The 20,620-nt window shown below is 33.0% G+C and overlaps 1 protein-coding gene across 1 annotated transcript; it reads left to right on the forward strand.

Moving 5' to 3' along the window:
* The first annotated feature begins 1,488 nt into the window (after positions 1-1,488).
* LOC128166054 (serine-rich adhesin for platelets-like) lies at positions 1,489-20,393 on the forward strand. Its single transcript, XM_052830959.1, has 14 exons — positions 1,489-1,624; positions 3,166-3,534; positions 4,059-4,221; positions 4,390-4,580; positions 5,243-6,364; positions 9,939-10,045; positions 11,932-11,992; positions 12,155-12,526; positions 12,841-13,003; positions 13,663-13,853; positions 15,262-16,338; positions 18,447-18,473; positions 19,255-19,367; positions 20,134-20,393. Exons 1-14 carry the CDS (start codon positions 1,567-1,569, stop codon positions 20,188-20,190), a joined length of 4,071 nt encoding a protein of 1,356 aa, XP_052686919.1. The 5' UTR covers positions 1,489-1,566; the 3' UTR covers positions 20,191-20,393.
* The last annotated feature ends 227 nt before the right edge of the window (positions 20,394-20,620 follow it).

Consider the following 20,620-nt stretch of genomic DNA (forward strand, 5'->3'; position numbering starts at 1 on the left):
GTTTGTTAAAATACAATTTATCCAATTTATGTTTATTCATTGTTTGAAAACAAAATATATTTGACTTAATATACAAGATAGCTATGTATAAATCGTTAAATCTAGATTTATGTTTTCCTAACTTATTCCTGTATTGTTTATGAATTATTGTTATCTGTATAAAAACTGAATAATAAATATCATTAAAAAAAAAGATCTGTGGTTTCATCAATATTCGTTGAATAACAATTTTCGTGGATTTCGTAGTGAAGTTGGTCCATGAAATTCATAGCTGCAGGACTGTAGCTCCCGGTCTGAAAAAATTCGGATGGACGAATTGGGAGCTACAGTGCCTCCCATAGTAAAAAACTGCAATTTACGGCGCACAAAAAATTGTGCTAAGTTTGGACTTATTAACCTTATTTTCACACAAATTCCTAAAAAATAATTAGAACCATAAAATTCTTCAGCAAATTTACTACTGATATCATCACTTTACTTGCCTCAGACTTTCTCTTAAACATGATAACCGACCTCGGAAAATGAAGTATGTTAATTTACGTCGAGATCGAAAGTCGCCATTTTTAAATGTAAACAAACTTGCACCAGGCTGGGGATGGTGTTTAAAAGAATATCAGAGGCAAGTGAAGTGACAATATCTGTAGTAAAATGTCCGAGAAATTTTTTGGGATTAAATATTTGTACAGAATTTGATCGTAAATGAGATAAATCAGTCAAAACCTAGCGCATTTTTTTGTGCGCCGTAAATTGCAGTTTTTTACTATGGGAGGCACTGTAGCTCCCAGGTCGTCCAGTCCTGCAGCTATGAAATTCAATGTTTATTGAAGTGCAATTTCTATTAACATTTTATATTGATGGGGTCATTGGCCACGAATTTACCTTTCTCTAAAACTGTAATTTTTACTTTATCCACGAAAATTAAAATCCTTAAATATTACTGAACAGGGGTTCAAAGTTCAAAAGAAAAATAACTTTTATACATTTGATCAAATTAAACACAAATTACATTAATTTTACAATTTGACCAAAGCTCTCAGAAATTAATTTAAGAGGGAAACAACTCCATGTTATGTTTTTCTGTTAGATATTTTTTTGAAAACTTAGACTGATACTCTCTCTCTCTCTCTCTCTCTCTCTCTCTCTCTCTCTCTCTCTCTCTCTCTCTCTCAATTGTCAAAATATCACAAAGTTGACAATATGTTGCAAAATAAATTTGTAAATAATTCTTGTTGCGCTCACTCCAACGGTAGCACCGATAGAAACCAGACACTAATTCTATAGCCCTTAATATAGATCATTTCTTTTGTTATAAATCATTGATTTATTTTTTCGATTTTCGTTTGAACACTGGAGTTTTTACAAATATTGAGTAGATATCTCTTTTAATATCAAACGTAATATCTAAATTTATATAAATTTCGACCATACTTTGATTTCTTCCAATTCATTTACTATACTCATTATATTCATATTGATTAGTGCCCATCCCTAAAAATGAAAGTTGTTTAATGAATGTTTAATTAAAAAATGTTTGTAGGGTTTAGTTAATGAAGTGGTTATGCCGTAATGATGGACACCATTTATATATTCGTTATTCTAGCGTTTTCTATGATAACCGACTCAGGTATGTTTTATCTATATACATTTATAAATGTATCTCAGCTCTTGAAAATTATAACAAACAATGGTGAATTTTAATTCTAACATAATCAGTTTTATACAACAGTGTTCTGAACAATTATAAAAATATTAACGATATTTTTGATGTTTTTTTCTGACAGTGTTTCTTCTTATAATCGTCATTTCTTATAATTGTATAATATAGTGATTTCCATTATTTGGATTATTGCATAACTTATGACGCATTAAATCGAAAAAGAAAGTAGGAGTATTCTGGAATAGGTTTAATTTGCCAAAAGTGGCATGGTAACGATTTAGGTCAAAATTTAAATTTCCGTTTTTACTTTCTAACAGTGAACCAAACTTTATGTGTCATTCGTCGTGTTATAAGCGAGATACAAACCTCACATTTCTCTGTTATGTAAACAAAGCTCAGTTTTGTTTACGTTTTGAAAGTTGATGAAAAATTCCAGTTTTAGACCTAAAATGAATATGCTAAACGCTTGGAATTTTTTATTTATATTTAAAACGAACAAGAAGAGAGAAAATCAACTTGAAAAGAGAACTTTTATCGTTTTATATTAAACCAAAGAAACAAAAACAAGACATGAGCCTTGTTAACTCTGTTGCTTGCTTTTTACTTTACGACTGATACTCAAATTTTCGTTGATTATTCGGGGCGCCTGTAAAGTGCGAAACGAAATCGAAACGAAATGAAACGAAACGAAATCAATCGAAACGAAACGAAACCAATCGACACGAAACGAAACCAAACGAAACCAAACCAAAAATCGAAACGAAACGAAACGGAATTTAAACAAACATTAAATATCAATTTTGACTACTTAAAGTGAAAATAAATTCATTGAAATAAATTTTTGAACCATAAAATATAAAATAAAATATAGAAAATATTCGATCGTTTTATTTTTACAATATTTCAAATCGATAGAAAGAAAATTGTTGTTAGAATGTCCCCTTCAGTATCATCATCATCATATCTCTATCTCTCTCTCTTTCTTTCTCTCTCTCCCAAACTTGCGTATATACTCTGCTATGTGATGTCGCTGATAAGTTTTAAGGCATCTCTCTCTCTCTCTCTCTCTCTCTCTCTCTCTCTCTCTCTCTCTCTCTCTCTCTCTCTCTCTAAACGTCTGAATATCATTTAATGAAACAAATTAGAAACATTATAAGGTATAGGAATGTACATCAGTTATTTACATAATTATATAATTTTTGCAAATTTCGGATAAAATAAATGAACATTTTAGGTCCCCCTCTTTATATCTAAGTGGTTTTCGGATGATTGACATTACTGTTATTTCAGGTGCCAACATCCTTTAATCCTATACAGTTTGGATGAGATTTTCAAATCTAAGGATTCCATGACAAGCTGTATATGATTTGAGCTAAAAAGTCTATAGAAAGCTAGCTCTGTAGCTATCGCGTTACTTACTGCCTAAATACCCATGCAAAAGTGTATATAATTCAAACTTGAACTGCATTTTGAGTAAACGTCATCCTTAATCTAGCTCTTTTTTAAAGAATCGTCAATGAAGTCAAAGTCCTATACAGCTTGCTATGGAAACCTTGGATTGGTAAATTATCTACAGCCATCATGTCCAGGAGACCAGAAAATAATCGTAATGGCGGTCTATGCTCTAGCTAAAAATAAATCTACTGGTTGCCTCCAGCAGCATATTGGACCCATTGACCCTTCCTGTTGTCTGTATGATGTCAAAGACTGTTCTGTCTTGTATAATTCTGGACCATATCGGAACTATTATGAAAAATGTAACGGCAAATCTTCCTGTCAGATACCTGTTTCATGGATAGACATACCCTCACACTGCAACAGTTCTGTTTACACTGAGAGGACCAATTACATGAGAATGGACTACAATTGTATCTCAGGTACTTTTAAATTTATTTTCTTAATTGATTAGTAAAAAAACTGTTAACTTACAAAGGTAATCGAATTTAGAAAAATGAAAAGGACATTTTGATTTTAAAAAAAAAATGTGAACAATTTTTTGATTTGACCATCTGGTGAAATGCAAGTATCAAATACTGAATAAAAAGACAAAATATAAGCTCTTTGGATATTATAAAATATTAAATTATTCAGTGAAATGTAGTAGTACGTATAAGATTCAATTTTAGGGTTAAGCGTTTGAGTCTGTAAAATTTAATTCACCTTTTAAACCATTCACTTGCTTTGAAACGTTAAATAAAAATCAGGCTTTGGTTTGGGAACATTGTTGTATAATTTGACTTCTGAACGTTTGCCGTTTCTACTTGTATTATTTCTGATATTGTTATGATGGGCATGTGATAGGGCTTTAAATTCTGTGAAGGAATTATTAATTCATGATTATGTAATTGCACTTCAAAGAATAAAGAATAAAATTTATTCTCAAAAGCATAATTCTGTTTAGATCAGGCCGTAGACCCGTGTACCGACCTGACGACCTCCGATTCTCCCGCCTTTTTCTGGAACACTGGGTATCCGTCAGAAATGACGACAACAAATACATCATGTACCTGCTCTATCGAGATGTCATGTGACACAACAGTGGAACTCGCAGCCATCGACCTACAGTAACACACTTTGATTTCTTTACTTTTAAATCTTTTATATTCTATGCCCTCAAGCTTTTTTTTCCATAAGATTCAATTAGAAGCAAAAAATGCAAATAATGATATTGACATAAAACAAAGAATTACCGGTATTTTCAGTACTAGTAAGTTATTTATATTTTCACACAGACTGGAGTATGCTGGAAATTGCAACCAGTCAATCACTGTCACAGACAGCAGTTCTTTGTCCAAGTTTGATTGTTCCAACAATAATGACTTTTTACCGCAAGTGATCTACACCAGTTCTGGTCATTTCATGACAATACTATTTGAAAACAATCTTGGAACAACTGGCGGGAAATTTTTAATCCAAGTCAAAGGTAAAGTATATTATAGAACAATCATTCAAAATTCAGATAGAATTCAAGAAATCACCTTAAAAATTGAAATAAAGCAGGAGATAACACTTATTGTTTTAAACAAGCACATAAACTAACAGAGTAATGCAAAATTGCTTAAAGCTGCATGGTCCGAATTTTGTACTAGTTTTACAGTTTCGAAAAATTTTCCATACAAACCAAATATCTTAGAAAGTTTATATACACCAGCAGAATCGGCCTCCTTTCAAAATCAGAAATATTTAAAGTAAAAAATGTCTTTATAAGCAAACAAAAAACCTAAAAGAAACTGCATTATGGGAATGTTCAGATAGGGGAACCGTTTGGTTTCGTCCCCTAAATGAATACCTGGTAGGTTTATTTAACTCGCATGTTATGCATCGTTTGTAAACAAAGCGGACTTCGGACCTATTAGTGAACAAAATGTACAAAAGTTTATTTTGGATTTGCCAAAACATTATGGCCTTTATTTATAGCGATGTCAAACTACTGCAATGTCTTTTATAATAATCAAACTTAGCATAACCATTGTTTAAAAGAGTTCACAAAATTGGATATAAAATCAGACAAGCAACTTTAAATAATAATATATTAAACGAAGTAATGTGTAATTTGATTTGGGTAAAGTTGCTTTTATTTCAAAGGAACAAATCCTACAGGAGAGGTAACTCTTTCTTGCGGGGCATCCACACTTACAGTGTCGTCACAGAATCCCAGTAGTCTGCCGACATGTCCAGTAGAAGGGGACACAACCACAAATCTACCGACCAATGGGCAAAGTACACAAACAGACAACTCAACGACACTCACCGCTATGTCAACCAAGGACCCCGTAACGCTTACAGCTATGTCAACTAAAGACTCCACAACACTTACCGCTATGTCAACTAAAGACTCCACAACACTTACCGCTATGTCAACTAAAGACTCCACAACACTTACAGCTATGTCAACTAAAGACTCCACACCACTTACTGCTATGTCAACCGAGAACTCAACAACACTTACCGCTATGTCAACCGATCACTCCACATCATTTATCACTATGTCAACCGAACACTCCACAATACTTACCGCTATGTCGACCGAGAACTCAACAACACCTATCACTATGTCAACCAAAGACTCAACAACACTTACCGCTATGTCAACTGAAGACTCCACAACACTTACTCCTATGTCAACCGAGAACTCAACAACACATACCGCTATGTCGACCAAAAACTCCACAACACTTACCCCTATGTCGACCGAGAACTCAACAACACCTATCACTATGTCAACCAAAGACTCAACAACACTTACCTCTATGTCAACTGAAGACTCCACAACACCTACCCCTATGTCATCCGAGAACTCAACAACACATACCGCTATTTCAACCAAAAACTCCACAACACTTACCGCTATGTTAATGGACTCCTCCACTGTCTCAACTAGCATCTCACATAATGTAACACCTAAGAATTCCACAAAAGCTAACGATATAACTACTGTCTCATTCACTGCAACAACTACCGCTCTGAAAACTGAGGACTCCAAAATATCTACCGCTTTAACAACTGACTCACCCACTGCTTCACCGAGCACCTTACTAAATGTCAAAACTGAAAACTCCACAACACTTACCGCTTTGACAACTGAGGACTCCACAACACCTACCGCTCGCACAACTGGGGACTTTACAAAACTTACCGATATGTCAACGGATTCAACAACTTTGTCTTTATCAACACAAGATGCAACAACATCTGGATTTTCTCTGAGTATGACAACAATTTTAAATGTAAGAAAAATCGTCACATTAAAAAAACCAAAAACAACCAAAATCCAGGTAAAATTACCCTTATACAAAAGATAAGAATTAGAAAACAAATTAAAAACCCTAAGCAAACATAAACAACCTTATCATAACCAGTTTTAGTTAATACACAATAAAAATGTGGGATAAGTTCTGGTATAGAATAATCTTGTTGCCCTTTTCTCCTTTATGCTTTTCGGTGTATAAGAAAATGCATTTGATGCAGAGTTGTAAAAACTGTCATGCAGGCCATTAGGACGGACTTGAATGCCGACGACCGGTGTTATTTAGTGCCTCTCCCCCAGCAATTTACCCCCTCCCCCGCCAGAAAAAAACTACATGGCAGTTTCCCATGAAAATTGGCAATTTAGTAGACCTTCCTACAAGGGAAGCTGGCTATATTGTAATATTTCCCGTCATTTATGGCCAGATTAGTTACGGGAAAGGTCTACAGTAGAGTAGCTCACCTGAACCGTAGTATTAAGTGTATATATTCTATGTTGAACTTTGAACCCCTTCTTGAGCCCCAGTTCTGTTCCGCTGGTAACGGTTAGAACACATTCGAATCTTCACTATCTGCGGATGCAAGCATAATAAAACCACAAATTGTCATGTAGTCTTTAAACATTAATATTAAATTTCAAAACTTGTCCTGCAGGCATGTTCACGAAGCTATCGAAGGATTATGGTGCGTCCTTAATACGTCGTAGGATACGTCTTAGACTTAAGTCTGTTTCTCCTAAGCTCTTCTAAATTCAGGAACCGCCATAACTTTGTTCTAAAGTAAGGACATCAGTTATTATAAACTTGTTCTCAGACCATCCTAAGGTTGTAAAATCACATATTTGGGGATGTTGGGACTTTTGTAAAGCTTTTTCATAAGACTGGTAGAATAACGCAATCTTTTCTACAGTTCCAGCATATACGACAACCTCAAATTTCGAATTCGGGACGGGGCATACTCATTTATTCTATCATGTACGTTCATTTTGACACTAAAAGGAGAGGGACCCCGAATACCCACATCCCCTTTCTCCATTGCTACATGCCTAACAAATTAAACGAATTTATATTTTCTTCCAAAAATACTGTCTCTGTTTAGTAAAAATAAATATTATTCGCTTATTTTCAATATCTACTCTAAGTAAGTTACATCCATTGTTTTGATAACTAGTTTGGACACAAAGTAAGTGTCCTTGCCTAAAAAGTAAATGTACATCGATATATATACACTAAAAGAATGCACATGTGTTGTTTAAAAATTATTTGCTTCTAAGCCTAAAGCTGCCCTGATGCATATTTTCCTCACACAATCACAATTTTACTGATCACAATTAACATTTGAAAAAGAGTAGACTTTAAAATTACTACTACACATTTACTTTTTTAAGCATAGGCGTCGGAACCGGGCTAACCCCCCCCCCCTCCTTTTTTTTTGCAAAGTTATACATAACCTTATATAACCTTAACCGTAGGCCATTTTTTTTGTTTTAAGTCTAACCCCCACTTTCTCTTTACAAAGATAAAGTAAAATTTTAAAGCTAGAATTTGTATTTTTTCTTTACTAAATAATAGTCTTAGCCAAAAATATGATATGTCTAAATTCAAGGCAGATTAATTGGTTAATTTGTTGAACACCCAGACTCATTAAAAAAGAATTTTTTTTAAAAAAATCTTAAGAAAACTTTCATTTCAATTCCTAATACTTTTGCAAGTACTTCTGATGTTGCATCAGACCACTCCCCATCGCCTCAGACGAGCAAAGATTCACACACCGTTATTGCTACGGAACCTTGTTGAAAAGATTCGAACACTACGGTCAAAACTCGCAAGTTTTCTATTTCTTCCAACAGTGTTTTCAATTGAATTTGTGACAAAAGCTTCATAATAACATTCTTAATTTAATTAAACATTAAAAAAGAATGTTTGTTATAGCTTGTAAATAATTTAAGATATGGAGAAGACTGAAAACTGAAAGGTGGGATAGTTGAAGATTTAAAGAATAAATATTTTGTTATTATTTTTTATGAAATAATCTTAGTAATTAGATATGCAGACATGTTCACGAACTTTCTTAAGATGTGAACTAAGTGTGTTCCTTAGATATGACTTAGGAAAAAACGTAAGGAACATCCTAAGATCAACTTAGGGCAAGTCTTAAGATGTAGCTCGACGGTAACTTATCACTATCTAAACACCTTGCCATATATATATATATATATATATATATATATATATATATATATATATATATATATATATATATATATATATATATATATGCAAAATTGGCTCGCATGAATCTCATATGAAATTCATCGCATGAGAAAGAGATGTAAAGTAATACACATGAATTTCAGGTGAAAATTTTGATTTTGACATTGTGTTCATGCGAATATCAAACGATCAAAATTTTTAATTATATTTTCAATTTCGCTTTTATTTGCAATATATAGGATATAAGTACAGGTTTAACAAAAAATAAGTTGTAATATATCTTCGAAAATACATACATACAGTTTACAACATTACAATTTTTTAAAGATAATTTTTCCTAATGAAGTGATAAAAATTAAGAACGATCACGCATTTCTTTTTAGCCAAGGATATTTGAATAATTGTTTGGCAAATAGTAACTTACTTAGTATAGATATAAATATTGAGTAATATTCTTTTGCCAAACAGACACAATATTTTCGAACAAAAGAGAAAGGAGAAAGAAAGACATTTGTTAAAGCTTTCAGGCTGGCATGTAAGGGAGTGGAAGAGTTAGGGCTCCCTCTCCACATAATTATGTTAAAATAAACGTACATGATAGAATTAATTATTTTGAAGGTTTGTCGGAAGCTATAAAATAGTGCCTTATTCTACTGGCTTAATATCAGTCACAATATCAACAAAAATGTTATTTCACAACCATAGGATGGTCTTTGGACATTGGAAGAGATGTTCTAAAATCAGGACAAAGATATGGCGGTTACTAAATTTAGAAGAGCTTCGAGAAACAGAGCGGCTTTAGACTAAAACATATTCTATGACGTACTTAGGACACACCATAATCCTAAGACAGCTTCGTGAACATGCCTGCTGGATCTTGGTATAAAGTACATGTATTATAAAGACAATTGAACGTATTTTAAAGGGAATTCTGTTTTGTTTTAGAGTATATTAATAACAGTCAACTTATTCACAAGTATGGGGTTTTAGCAAGATGTAAAAAAAATTGTAAATTTTGAATTTTGTAGATAACAGATCAAGCAGCCCAGATACAGGTATATCAGTGAACTGAAACACCAAAATACAACAGTATTATTAAAATTTATTCTACAATCGACAAATCTGGATCGAAATGGTGGCTTAATTGAGCTTTTCTGATTTCATTTTGTTCGATGTCCGTCGGTCCATCTGTCTGTAAATTCCTAATAATATTTCTACATGAATGCCGCATATTGTTACATGGTTTATGAATCTGTATGTGCGAAATTTAATCACTAACGAATCAATTTATTAACCAATAATTATATGCCTTATTCTTTTAGTGACCGACGTCTTTTTAGGAGTTGTTATCCCTTTGCTCGTGCTGCCGGTTATTGGATCAGTTATCCTGTACGTGTGTCGTCGTCGTTGTTGTTTTCGGAATAGGGGGGTAAGAAACCTTATTATTCTTATAATATTCTAATTTTAATTTTATTTAATTGCGAAAAAAAAAATTCAAGCCCCACTTGTTTTTGGATGTTTAAAATACCAAACATATTTTTTGATTGTATATATTTACTTTCCTATTTACATCACATAACTATACTCAATATTTTTTTCTTCAAGAAATTTTGTAACCTTTGCATGCGAGCGACAAAGCAGACAAAACCATTAACACTTATTGAATGAATAAAAAAATATCCAAAAAAAATTGAACATATTCATATTTTTTTTTCATTTTTTGTAGTCGGGGTCATCGAGTTTTACGCTCAGGTCCATTAATTAAAGGTAAAACCAATATAAGAATACATGTAAATGTATTGTTATCAATTACTTTGCGATATTTAATCAAATTGTGTAATAAGTTGTACTATTAAAAGCAACTATGAAACTATATCGAGAAAATACTCTTTGATACTGATTTATTATGATGCTGTACAATGTAAGCCTTTGTAATCAACTAACTCTCTACACCTGCCAAATTATATAGATCAAAAGTGTCTTAATACCTTTTTGAAAAGTGACTTTTTACACATTGAACAAAAAAGATTTTTACATATATAAATAGTATAATATAGTAAAATGGTTATATGAAGTATATTTATGATAGTTTTTATTTTTCAGACCACATATTTAGCAACTTTGCAGCTTGAGAGCGGAGACAATCATATTGTGAATTGAACAAAGACTTGAAGCCCATTCTATTGTGTTATTTTATGATTTCATATGTTTGACGACCGTCCTGAAACCCATGTGGGATTATATGTTTTATTTGTTTCATCATTCTGGTGCAAGAAGAGTAACTGTATTACGAGCTGTATGCCTGTAAATATACCATATATTCTATGTCGTGTTGCCATAAATAATGTCGAAAAGAAAAGTACGTAGTAAAGCGGTTTTAGTTCAAATGTGACATTTGCATTGCAATTATTGGTGGAAGATAGCAACAATACTTTCTTAAAAGTATACACTGTCCAGTTAAATGTTTGCATCATTTTTATAAATACATACCTCATTGTGTAAAGACTGTTGATTAAGACAATAACCCTACCGGTGTTATATGTTTTACGAAAGGGAAATATTTCAAACAAGAATTTTAATCCTGATTGGATCTATTCGGAAAACGTTAAGTCTGAATTAAATTCTTGTTTGACATAGTGATGTTTTTTCGTAAATGAGAAAATCCTACAGAAAGTTCTAAATTTCTTGTAGGAATGATTTTTACTCCCATAGAAATTACTGTCCTATATGATTATAATTATCAAAACAAAAAGAGAGAAGAAAAATAAACAGTTGAGGGGGTTGTTTGGTTGGGTGGTAAGGAACAGGGATCGGGAATAATTTTTAATCAAAATTTTTTTCACAATTTCAAATGAAAAAGATACTTTTCTTTTTTAAATTTGTACTATCTCTTGTTTAAAATATTGAAGCATTAAATAAATTTCTGTGCGGAAGTGTTCAAACATTTATTTGATATAAAAATACCGAAACTTCGATAACAAATATATACGAGGATGTTTGTGCATATCATTCCAAAAAGATGGCATCATTCCTGATTGACATTTACATTATTGCTTAACGTAAGGCGTTAAAATTTATCACTGATCATTTGAAGCTAAATACTGATAAGTTAAATATCCCTTTAACAAAGCAGTTAAATATGCATTGCATTTTATATTTAATTGGACAAAGTGTCTTTCAGCTGATATTGATGTATATAAAAACAGTACGCATACCGGGTCGAACAATGTAATAGCTGTTTATTAATAAGTTGTACAAGGAGAAGTAGCTATAGGTTGAAGGTTTCCACTAAGTATTTATATAAGTACAGTTTGAATGGAAATCAAAGAAAAATATTTATTGATAATCCTGGCGCTTTCCGTGGTTATTAAAACAGGTATGTCATATCTATCATTTCTATCATTTTTGACATTATTTTAAAATCATGGCGTGGAATTAGAGAAATCACTACTACATAGTACGTGAATATATACATATTGTGCATTTACCTCCTACGAATAAAAGTAAGTAAACTTATTTGCTTTTTAATTTCCTGAAGAATCGTCAATGGAGTTGAAATCCTACACAGCTTGTTACGGAATCCTTGGGAACCCAAATTTTCTACTGCCGTCATGCCCAGCCGGACAGAAGATAGCCGTTATGGCGGTGTACACGTTAGCTAAATACAAGTCGACCGGCTGTCCCCAAACACAAACTTCAACGGGTGACGACCCCGCCTGCTGTCAGTATGACGTCACTGACTGTTCTTACTTGTATGACTCTGGATCATTTCGTGCCTATTATCAGACATGTAATGGGAAATCTTCCTGTCAGATACAAGTTTCATGGATCGACATACCCTCACACTGCAACAGTTCTGTTTACATTGAGAGGACGCATTACATGAAAATGGACTACTATTGTATCTCAGGTACTTATTTTCTCAAAAATAACAAGTCAAAATTTAAAATGTAAGTTTATGAAGTATTTTTAAGCTGAAAAGGTGAAAGGAAATGTGTTCCTTGACTTGAAAACAAAAAATATGCATTTTTCGTAGTTTTGTTAAGAAAAATAATGTATGAAATGAATTCATTCGTCCATTTCGCTACCTTTCTGCTTGTCGCAGGAAAATTGAGGGTTTTATATATCTTTGAGATTCTATTCAGAAAATAAACAAAACGGAAAATGATTTTGCAGGTTCTCAAATGTATAAGATGTTGTTAAGTTGTTACTCTCTCTGTGTAGACCAGGCTGTAGACCCGTGTACCGATCTGACGACATCCGATTCTCCCGCCTTTTTCTGGAACACTGGGTATCCGGCAGAAATGACGGCAACAAGTTCATCATGTACCTGCTCTATCGAGATGTCATGTGACACAACAGTGGAACTCACAGCCATCGACCTACAGTAACACACTTTGATTTCTAACGTTGTCATCTGTTTTATTCTAAGCACTTTACATTCAGTTATATTATACACTTTAACAACTACAAGTCATACGCTCTCAAACTAAAGTAACACACTTTGTGGTGTTAATGTTCTGTACAGATTAGTCGAAATCAAAGCTCTAAAACTAAAAAAAAACCTACACATTTGGATTCTTTCACTTTGACCTCTGCAATTCTATATCTTCAACTGAAAGAAACTTACTATCAGTTGTCAATTATGATAACTTTAAGTTGTGAGCTCTGGACCCAAAGTAACACATTTATCATTTCATTCCGACATCTGCAAAATATAAGCTAGAAACATAAAGTAACAAGCTTTGGTGTCTTCATTTTGATAGACTACGTGTATATGTCAAAATCTACGATCTCTGCATACTTAAACACAATCTGATATTTTCATTTTCATATTGGTAAAATCAAAATTATAAGCGACTCTAAATTCACTTTATAATAAAAAAGTAATGTTTATGAGTCAGCTAGTATTGAAACATATTTTGTACAATATATATTCTTTAGATTTATAGAACAAAAATTAAAAGTAAATAATGGCGGTGAGTTAAACTTTAAAAACAAATATCACCAATGCATTTAGTGAGTTCCCAACATTTGTTTAAAAAGATTAAAAGACCCTGGAAACTGTAAGCAGTCCCTTGTCGTCACTGATGGCAGTTTTTCTTCAACTTATGACTGCTCCAGCAACAACGATTTTCTACCACGAGTGATGTACACCAGTACCAGCCATTTTGTGACCATTGTTTTTACAAACAATCTCGGTATTACTGGAGGGAAGTTTTTTATTCGAATCCAAGGTATAACTAGCTTTCTTTAAGTCCATTTAACGAGGCCGGGTCTAATTTGTTCTGCCCTAGATTTTTGAATAATATTTTAAACATGATTTTCTATTGAAATAATTATTATTTTAGAATAATTTAATTATGGTTGTAACGCGGCATTTGATTGGATAGAAAAATTTAGTTAAATTTGTATAACCTGGTTTGCACGTCACAAGACACGTCACAATGCACCAACGTACTAATTCACCTGACGTTACGTTTGAATTTTGAACAGATTTATATCATTTTTAAAAGTAAAACGGACTCAATTTGTACAGCAAATTCCAGAAAATTAAATTATAAGGAATGAACTCAATATCTACCCAAGTTATACTCGTATAACCTGGGTTGGAGCAATTTACGCTTTTTTATAATCCGCTTCGCGGATTATAAAGCGTAAATTGCCCCAACCCAGGTTATACGAGTATAACTTGGGTAGACATTGAGTTCATTTCTTAAATAAAAAAAATAAGACATTTACTACACCGTTTGTTTAAGGGGTCATCTCAAAGTTTGTTAATTTTTAACATAGGGCTTTATAGGATTTTGCTTGAAATGTATCAATTTTGCACATTGTTTCATTTTTTTAAAACTTCTGCCCTAGGGATTTCTTTTTCTGTTCTACTTATTAAGTTATTGCTAAAAGGCATCAAATGGTCAAATAAAAAAAAACCTTTTACCTCCTGGTTTGTTCCAGGGGTCTTATCAAAGTTGTTTTTTGTATGCCCAATTTCCCAAATTTGTCAGATTATGGCTATTTTTTATTTAACAAAGGCAAAAATGGTGTTCTAAATAGTATTATTAAAACATTCAGACATATTTAAGTAACAAATAAATATATAACATCACATATTTAGGGTCATTAATATAAAGTTCATGGTTGCTGTCTTGAAATATATGAATTCAGCTATATCTAGGCGGGTTAAGAAAACGTGACAGAGGGCTAGGCTTGCTGAACCCTCTTCATGTTTTCGACCAGAGCCCAAATATAGCTTAAACTTCGAGACATTTACCGGTATGTTTATTCCACAAAATAATATCAATTTTAAGCATCAAACGAGCTATTTTCAACAGATTTCGCTAAATATCTGCAGTTGAAACTATCACGCCATAGCGTCAACCAAGCAGAAAGAGGACGTCACAATACAAATAAAACGCTGCGCGAGAGCGTGCGTACTCGATCTGTACTCGGCCTTGTTAAATGTCCAGTTCAAAAATGTCTTAATCTACCCAATACTTGATATTCATATGGGATTTCATGACTATTTAATCTTTTGATAGCTAAAACTTATTTTTTTTTCAGAAACAACTTAAATTATTACAATTATGATAAATGAATATCATATGTCATTTGATTTCTCTATTGATGTTTTTTTTTCTAAAGGAACAAATCCTACAGGAGAGGTAACTCTTTCTTGCGGGGCATCCGCACTTACAGTGTCGTCACAAAATCCCAGTAGTCTGCCGACATGTCCAGTAGAAGGGGACACAACCACAAATCTACCGACCAATGGGCAAAGTACACAAACAGACAACTCAACAACACTCACCGCTGTGTCAACCAAAGACTCTACAACACTTACTTCTATGTCAACCGAGAACTCATCAACACCTACCCCTATATCAACCGAAGACTCCACAACACTTACCTCTAAGTCAACCGAAAACTCAACAACACTTACCGCTCTGTCAACCAAAGACTTCACGACACTTACTCGTACCTCTACTTCAACCGAGAACTCAACAACACTTATCTCTATGTCAACCAAAGACTCCACAACACTTACTTCTATGTCAACCGAAGACTCAACGACACTTACTCGTACCTCCACTTCAACCGAAGACTCAACAACACTTACCTCTATGTCAACCGAAGACTCAACAACACCTACTATTATGTCAACCACAGACTCTACAACACTTACCGCTATGTCAACCGAGAACTCAACAACACCTACCGCTATGTCAACCAAAGACTCCACAACACTTACCGCTATGTTAATTGACTCCTCCACTGTCTCAACGAGAATCTCACATAATGTAACAACTAAGTACTCCACAAAAGCTCACGTTATGACTACTGTCTCATCCACTGCAACAACTACCGTTCTGACAACTGAGGACTCCAAAATATCTACCGCTTTAACAACTGACTCCCCCACTGCGCAAACTGAAAACTCCACAACACTTACCTCTCAGACAACTGAGGATTTCAAAACATCTACCGCTTTGACAACTGAGGACTCCACAACAACTACCGCCCAGACAACTGAGGATTTCACAACAAAAGCCGCTCGGACAACTGAGAACTCCACAACATCTACCGCTCGAACAACTAGGGACTTTACAAAACTTTCCGATATGTCAACGGATTCAACAACTTTGTCTTTATCAACACAAGATGCAACAACATCTGGATTTTCTCTGAATGTGACAACAATGTTAAATGTTTCTATTGAAAGTAAGGAAATTTGTTACATTTAAAAACAAACAAACAAAAACCAGGTAAAATAACCCTTATTCAAAAGATAAAGAATAAGAAAACAAATTAAAAACCCTAACAAACTAAACGAACATAAACAACCTTATCATAACCAGTTTTAGTTAATACACAATAAAAATGTAGGATAAATTCTGGTATGAAATAATCTTGTTGCTCTTTTCTCCTTTATGCTTTTCGGTGTATAAGAAAATGCACAGTTGTCAAAAATGTCATTCAGGCCATTAGGACGGACTTAGAATGCAGACGACCGGTGTTATTTAGTGCCTCTCCCCCTAGCAATTTACCCCCTCCCTAGCCAGAAAGATATCTACATGTCAGTTTCCCCAGGAAATATGGCAATTTAGTAGACCTTCCTCCAAGGGAAGCTGGCTATATTGTAATATTTCCTGACATTTATGGCCAAATTAGTAACGGGAAAGGTCTACAGTAGAGTAGCTCACCTGAACCGTAGTATTAAGTGTATATATTCTATGTTGAACTTTGAACCCCTTCTTGAGCCCCAGTTCTGTTCCGCTTGTAACGGTTAGAACACATTCGAATCTTCACTATCTGAAGATGCAAGCATAATAAAACCACAAATTGTCATATAGTCTTTAAACATTAAAATTAAATTTCAAAACTTGTCCTGCAGGCATGTTCACGAAGTTATCGAAGGATTATGGTGCGTCCTTAATACGTCTTAGACTTAAGTCTGTTTCTCCTAAGCTCTTCTAAATTCAGGAACCGCCATAACTTTGTTCTAAAGTAAGGACATCAGTTATTATAAACTTGTTCTCAGACCACCCTTAGGTTGTAAAATCACATATTTGGGGATATTGGGACTTTTGTAAAGCTTTTTCATAAGAATGGTAGAATAACGCAATCTTTTCTACAGTTCCAGCATTTACGACAACCTCAAATTTCTAATTCGGGACGGGGCATACTCATTTATTCTATCATGTACGTTCATTTTGACACTAAAAGGAGAGGGACCCCGAATTCCGACATCCCCTTTCTCCATTGCTACATGCCTAACAAATTAAACGAATTTATATTTTCTTCCCAAATACTGTCTCTTTTTAGTAGAAAAATATTATTATTCGCTTATTTTTTATATCTACTCTAAGTAAGTTACATCCATTGTTTTGATTACTACTATTGACCTCAAAGTAAGTAAATATTTTGAAACAGTGTTTTAAATTTTTTTTGTTGATTTTGACATAGTTTTCATGCGAATATCATACGATAACAATTTTGCATGATATTTTCAATTTAGCTCTTATTTGCAATATATAGGGTATAAGTACAGGTTTAATTAAAAATAAGTTGTAATATATCTTCGAAAATACATACAAACAGTTTACAACATTTCCTAATGAAGTGATAAAAATTAAGAACGATCACGCATTACTTTTTGGCCAAGGATATTTGAATAATTTTTTGGCCAATACTAACTTACTTAGTATAGATATAAATATTGACTAATATTCTTTTGCCAAACAGCCACAATATTTTCGAACAAAAGAGAAAGGAGAAAGAAATACATTTGTTCAAGCTTCCAGACTGGCATGTAAGGGAGGGAAAGAGTTAGGGCTCCCTCTCCACATAATTATGTTAAAATAAACGTACATGGTAGACTTAATTATTTTGAAGGTTTGTCGGAAACTATAAAATAGTGCCTTATTCTACTGGCTTAATATCAGTCACAATATCAACAAAAATGTTATTTCACAACCATAGGATGGTCTTTGGACATTGGAAGAGATGTTCTAAAATCAGGACAGAGATATGGCGGTTACTTAATTTAGAAGAGCTTCGAGAAACAGAGCGGCTTTAGACTAAAACATATTCTATGACGTACTTAGGACACACATTAATCCGACGACAGCTTCGTGAACATGCCTGCTGGATCTCGGTATAAAGTACATGTATTTTAAAGACAATTGAACGTATTTTAACGTTAGAAGCAAATCTATTACGACGAGGAAATTCTGTTTTGTTTTAGAATATATTAATAACAGTTAATTTATTCACAAGTGTGGGGTTTTAGCAAGATGTAAACAAATTGTTAATTTTGAATTTTGTAGATAACAGATCAAGCAGTCCAGATACAGGTATATCAGTGCACTGAAAAACCAAAATACAACAGTATTGTTATACATTATTCTACAATTCACAAATCTGGTTCGAAATGGTGGCTTAATTGAGCTTTTCTGATCTCATTTTGTTCGATGTCCGTCTCTCCCTCTGTCTGTAAATTCATAATAGTTCTTTTTTAAATTATTCTAGAACAATTATGCGACTTTTGACCAATCATGAATTTACACAAATGACAAATCTACCCGAGGATGCTTCCACACAAGTTTCAGCTTTCCTGACTGATTAGTTTCTTTAAATATTTACTCTTTATATTCCTATGTAAAAAAAATTCTACCCTTATTGTGGCCCCACCCTACATCAGGGGTCATGACTTTTAAAACTTTGAATCTACACTACCAGAGGATGCTTCCACATATCATCAAGATATTAAGAAATGTCAGTCACCATTTAGAAAGTACTTTACTTTATTATCAAAGAATAAAGATAAAAATATATAAATCATAAAACAAAAATTTAGGGTATCGAGAATATTAAATTATTAATGAAATGTAGGGAGTAACTCTCCAAAAACCCATATATAAAATTGTTAGGTTACATTTTCAATAAATAAAAACTTTTGAATGGCTTCTATTTTCTCAGTAAAAAAACGACGAATACCATCATGGCATTTACTTTTCAATGGTATTTCTTCATGAATGCCACATATTGTTATATGGTTTATGAACCTGTATGTAAGAAATTTAATCACTGACGCAGTAATATATTAACCAATAATTATATGTCTTGTTCTTTTAGAAAACGGTGTTGTTTTACCAGTTGTTATCACTATAGTCGTGCTGTTGGTAATTGGATTAGTTATCCTGTACGTCTGTTATCTTCGTCGTTGTTGTTGTTTTCGGAATAGAGGGGTAGGCAACCTTATGATTCTTATTAGGAATAACATTAAATCTGTAAAGTGCATGAGAATAATTCTGATTGGAGGAGAATGACTCCAAGATTATAGTATTCTAATTTTGATTTTATTAAATTGCGAAAAAAAATTCAAAGCCCCACTTGTTTGGGGTGTTTAAAATACCAAACATATCGTTATAATTGTATTTATTTACATTCCTATTTACATCACTTAACATAACTATATCAATATTTTTTCTTCAAGAAATCATGTACCCTTTGCATATGAGTGGGCAGAGTGGCAAAACTGACAAAACCATTAATACTTATTTAATGAATCAAAAAATTATCAAAAAAGAATGAACATTTTTTTTTTATTCTTTGTTGCCAAGACCATCGAGTTTTACGCTCAGGTCCATTTACTAAAGGTAAAACCAATAGAAGAATATCAATTACTCTGCGATATCTTATCCCTAACACTAACCCTAATTAAATTGTATTATTTAAATAAGTTGTACGATTTAAAACAACTATATATATGAAACTTTATCGAGGAAACAATTTCTGATACTGATTTGTTATCATGCTGTACAATATAAGCCTTCGTAATCACCTAACTCTCTACACCTGCCAAATTATATAGATTAAAAGTGTTTTAATACCTTTTTGAAAAGTGACTTTTTACACATGGAACAAAAAAAGATTTATACATATATAAATAGTATATAATAGTAAAGTGGTTATAGGATGTATTTATTTTTATGAATAACTTTTATTTTTCAGACCACATATTCAATACCTTTGCAGCTTGAGGGCTTATACAATCATACTGTGAATTAAATAGACTTGAAGCCAATTTTATTGTATTATTTTATGATTTCATATGTTTGACGATCATCCTGAAACCCATATGATTATATGATTTCTTTGTTTCATGTGCAAGAAGAGTAACTGTATTACGAGCTGTATGCATGTAAATATACCATATATTCTATGTCGTGTTGCCATAAATAATGTCGAAAAGAAAAGTACGTAGTAAAGCGGTTTTATACGAAAGCCGAGAAGGATCATTCGAGATTCGAGATTCGAAATACGAGATTCGAAATACGAGATTCGAGATTCGAAATTCGAGATTCAATATCTAAATTAACCAATCAAATCAAGGATCTGAAAATATGTATCCTAGCGACATCAAACTGTTCTTAATAAAAATCATACGTACATGCTCTTGTATACAAATAAATGCTATGTTCACTTCTCCCTACCTAAC

The sequence above is a fragment of the Crassostrea angulata genome, chromosome 10, assembly GCF_025612915.1.
Source record: "Crassostrea angulata isolate pt1a10 chromosome 10, ASM2561291v2, whole genome shotgun sequence".
In the NCBI taxonomy this organism is placed as follows: domain Eukaryota; kingdom Metazoa; phylum Mollusca; class Bivalvia; order Ostreida; family Ostreidae; genus Magallana; species Magallana angulata.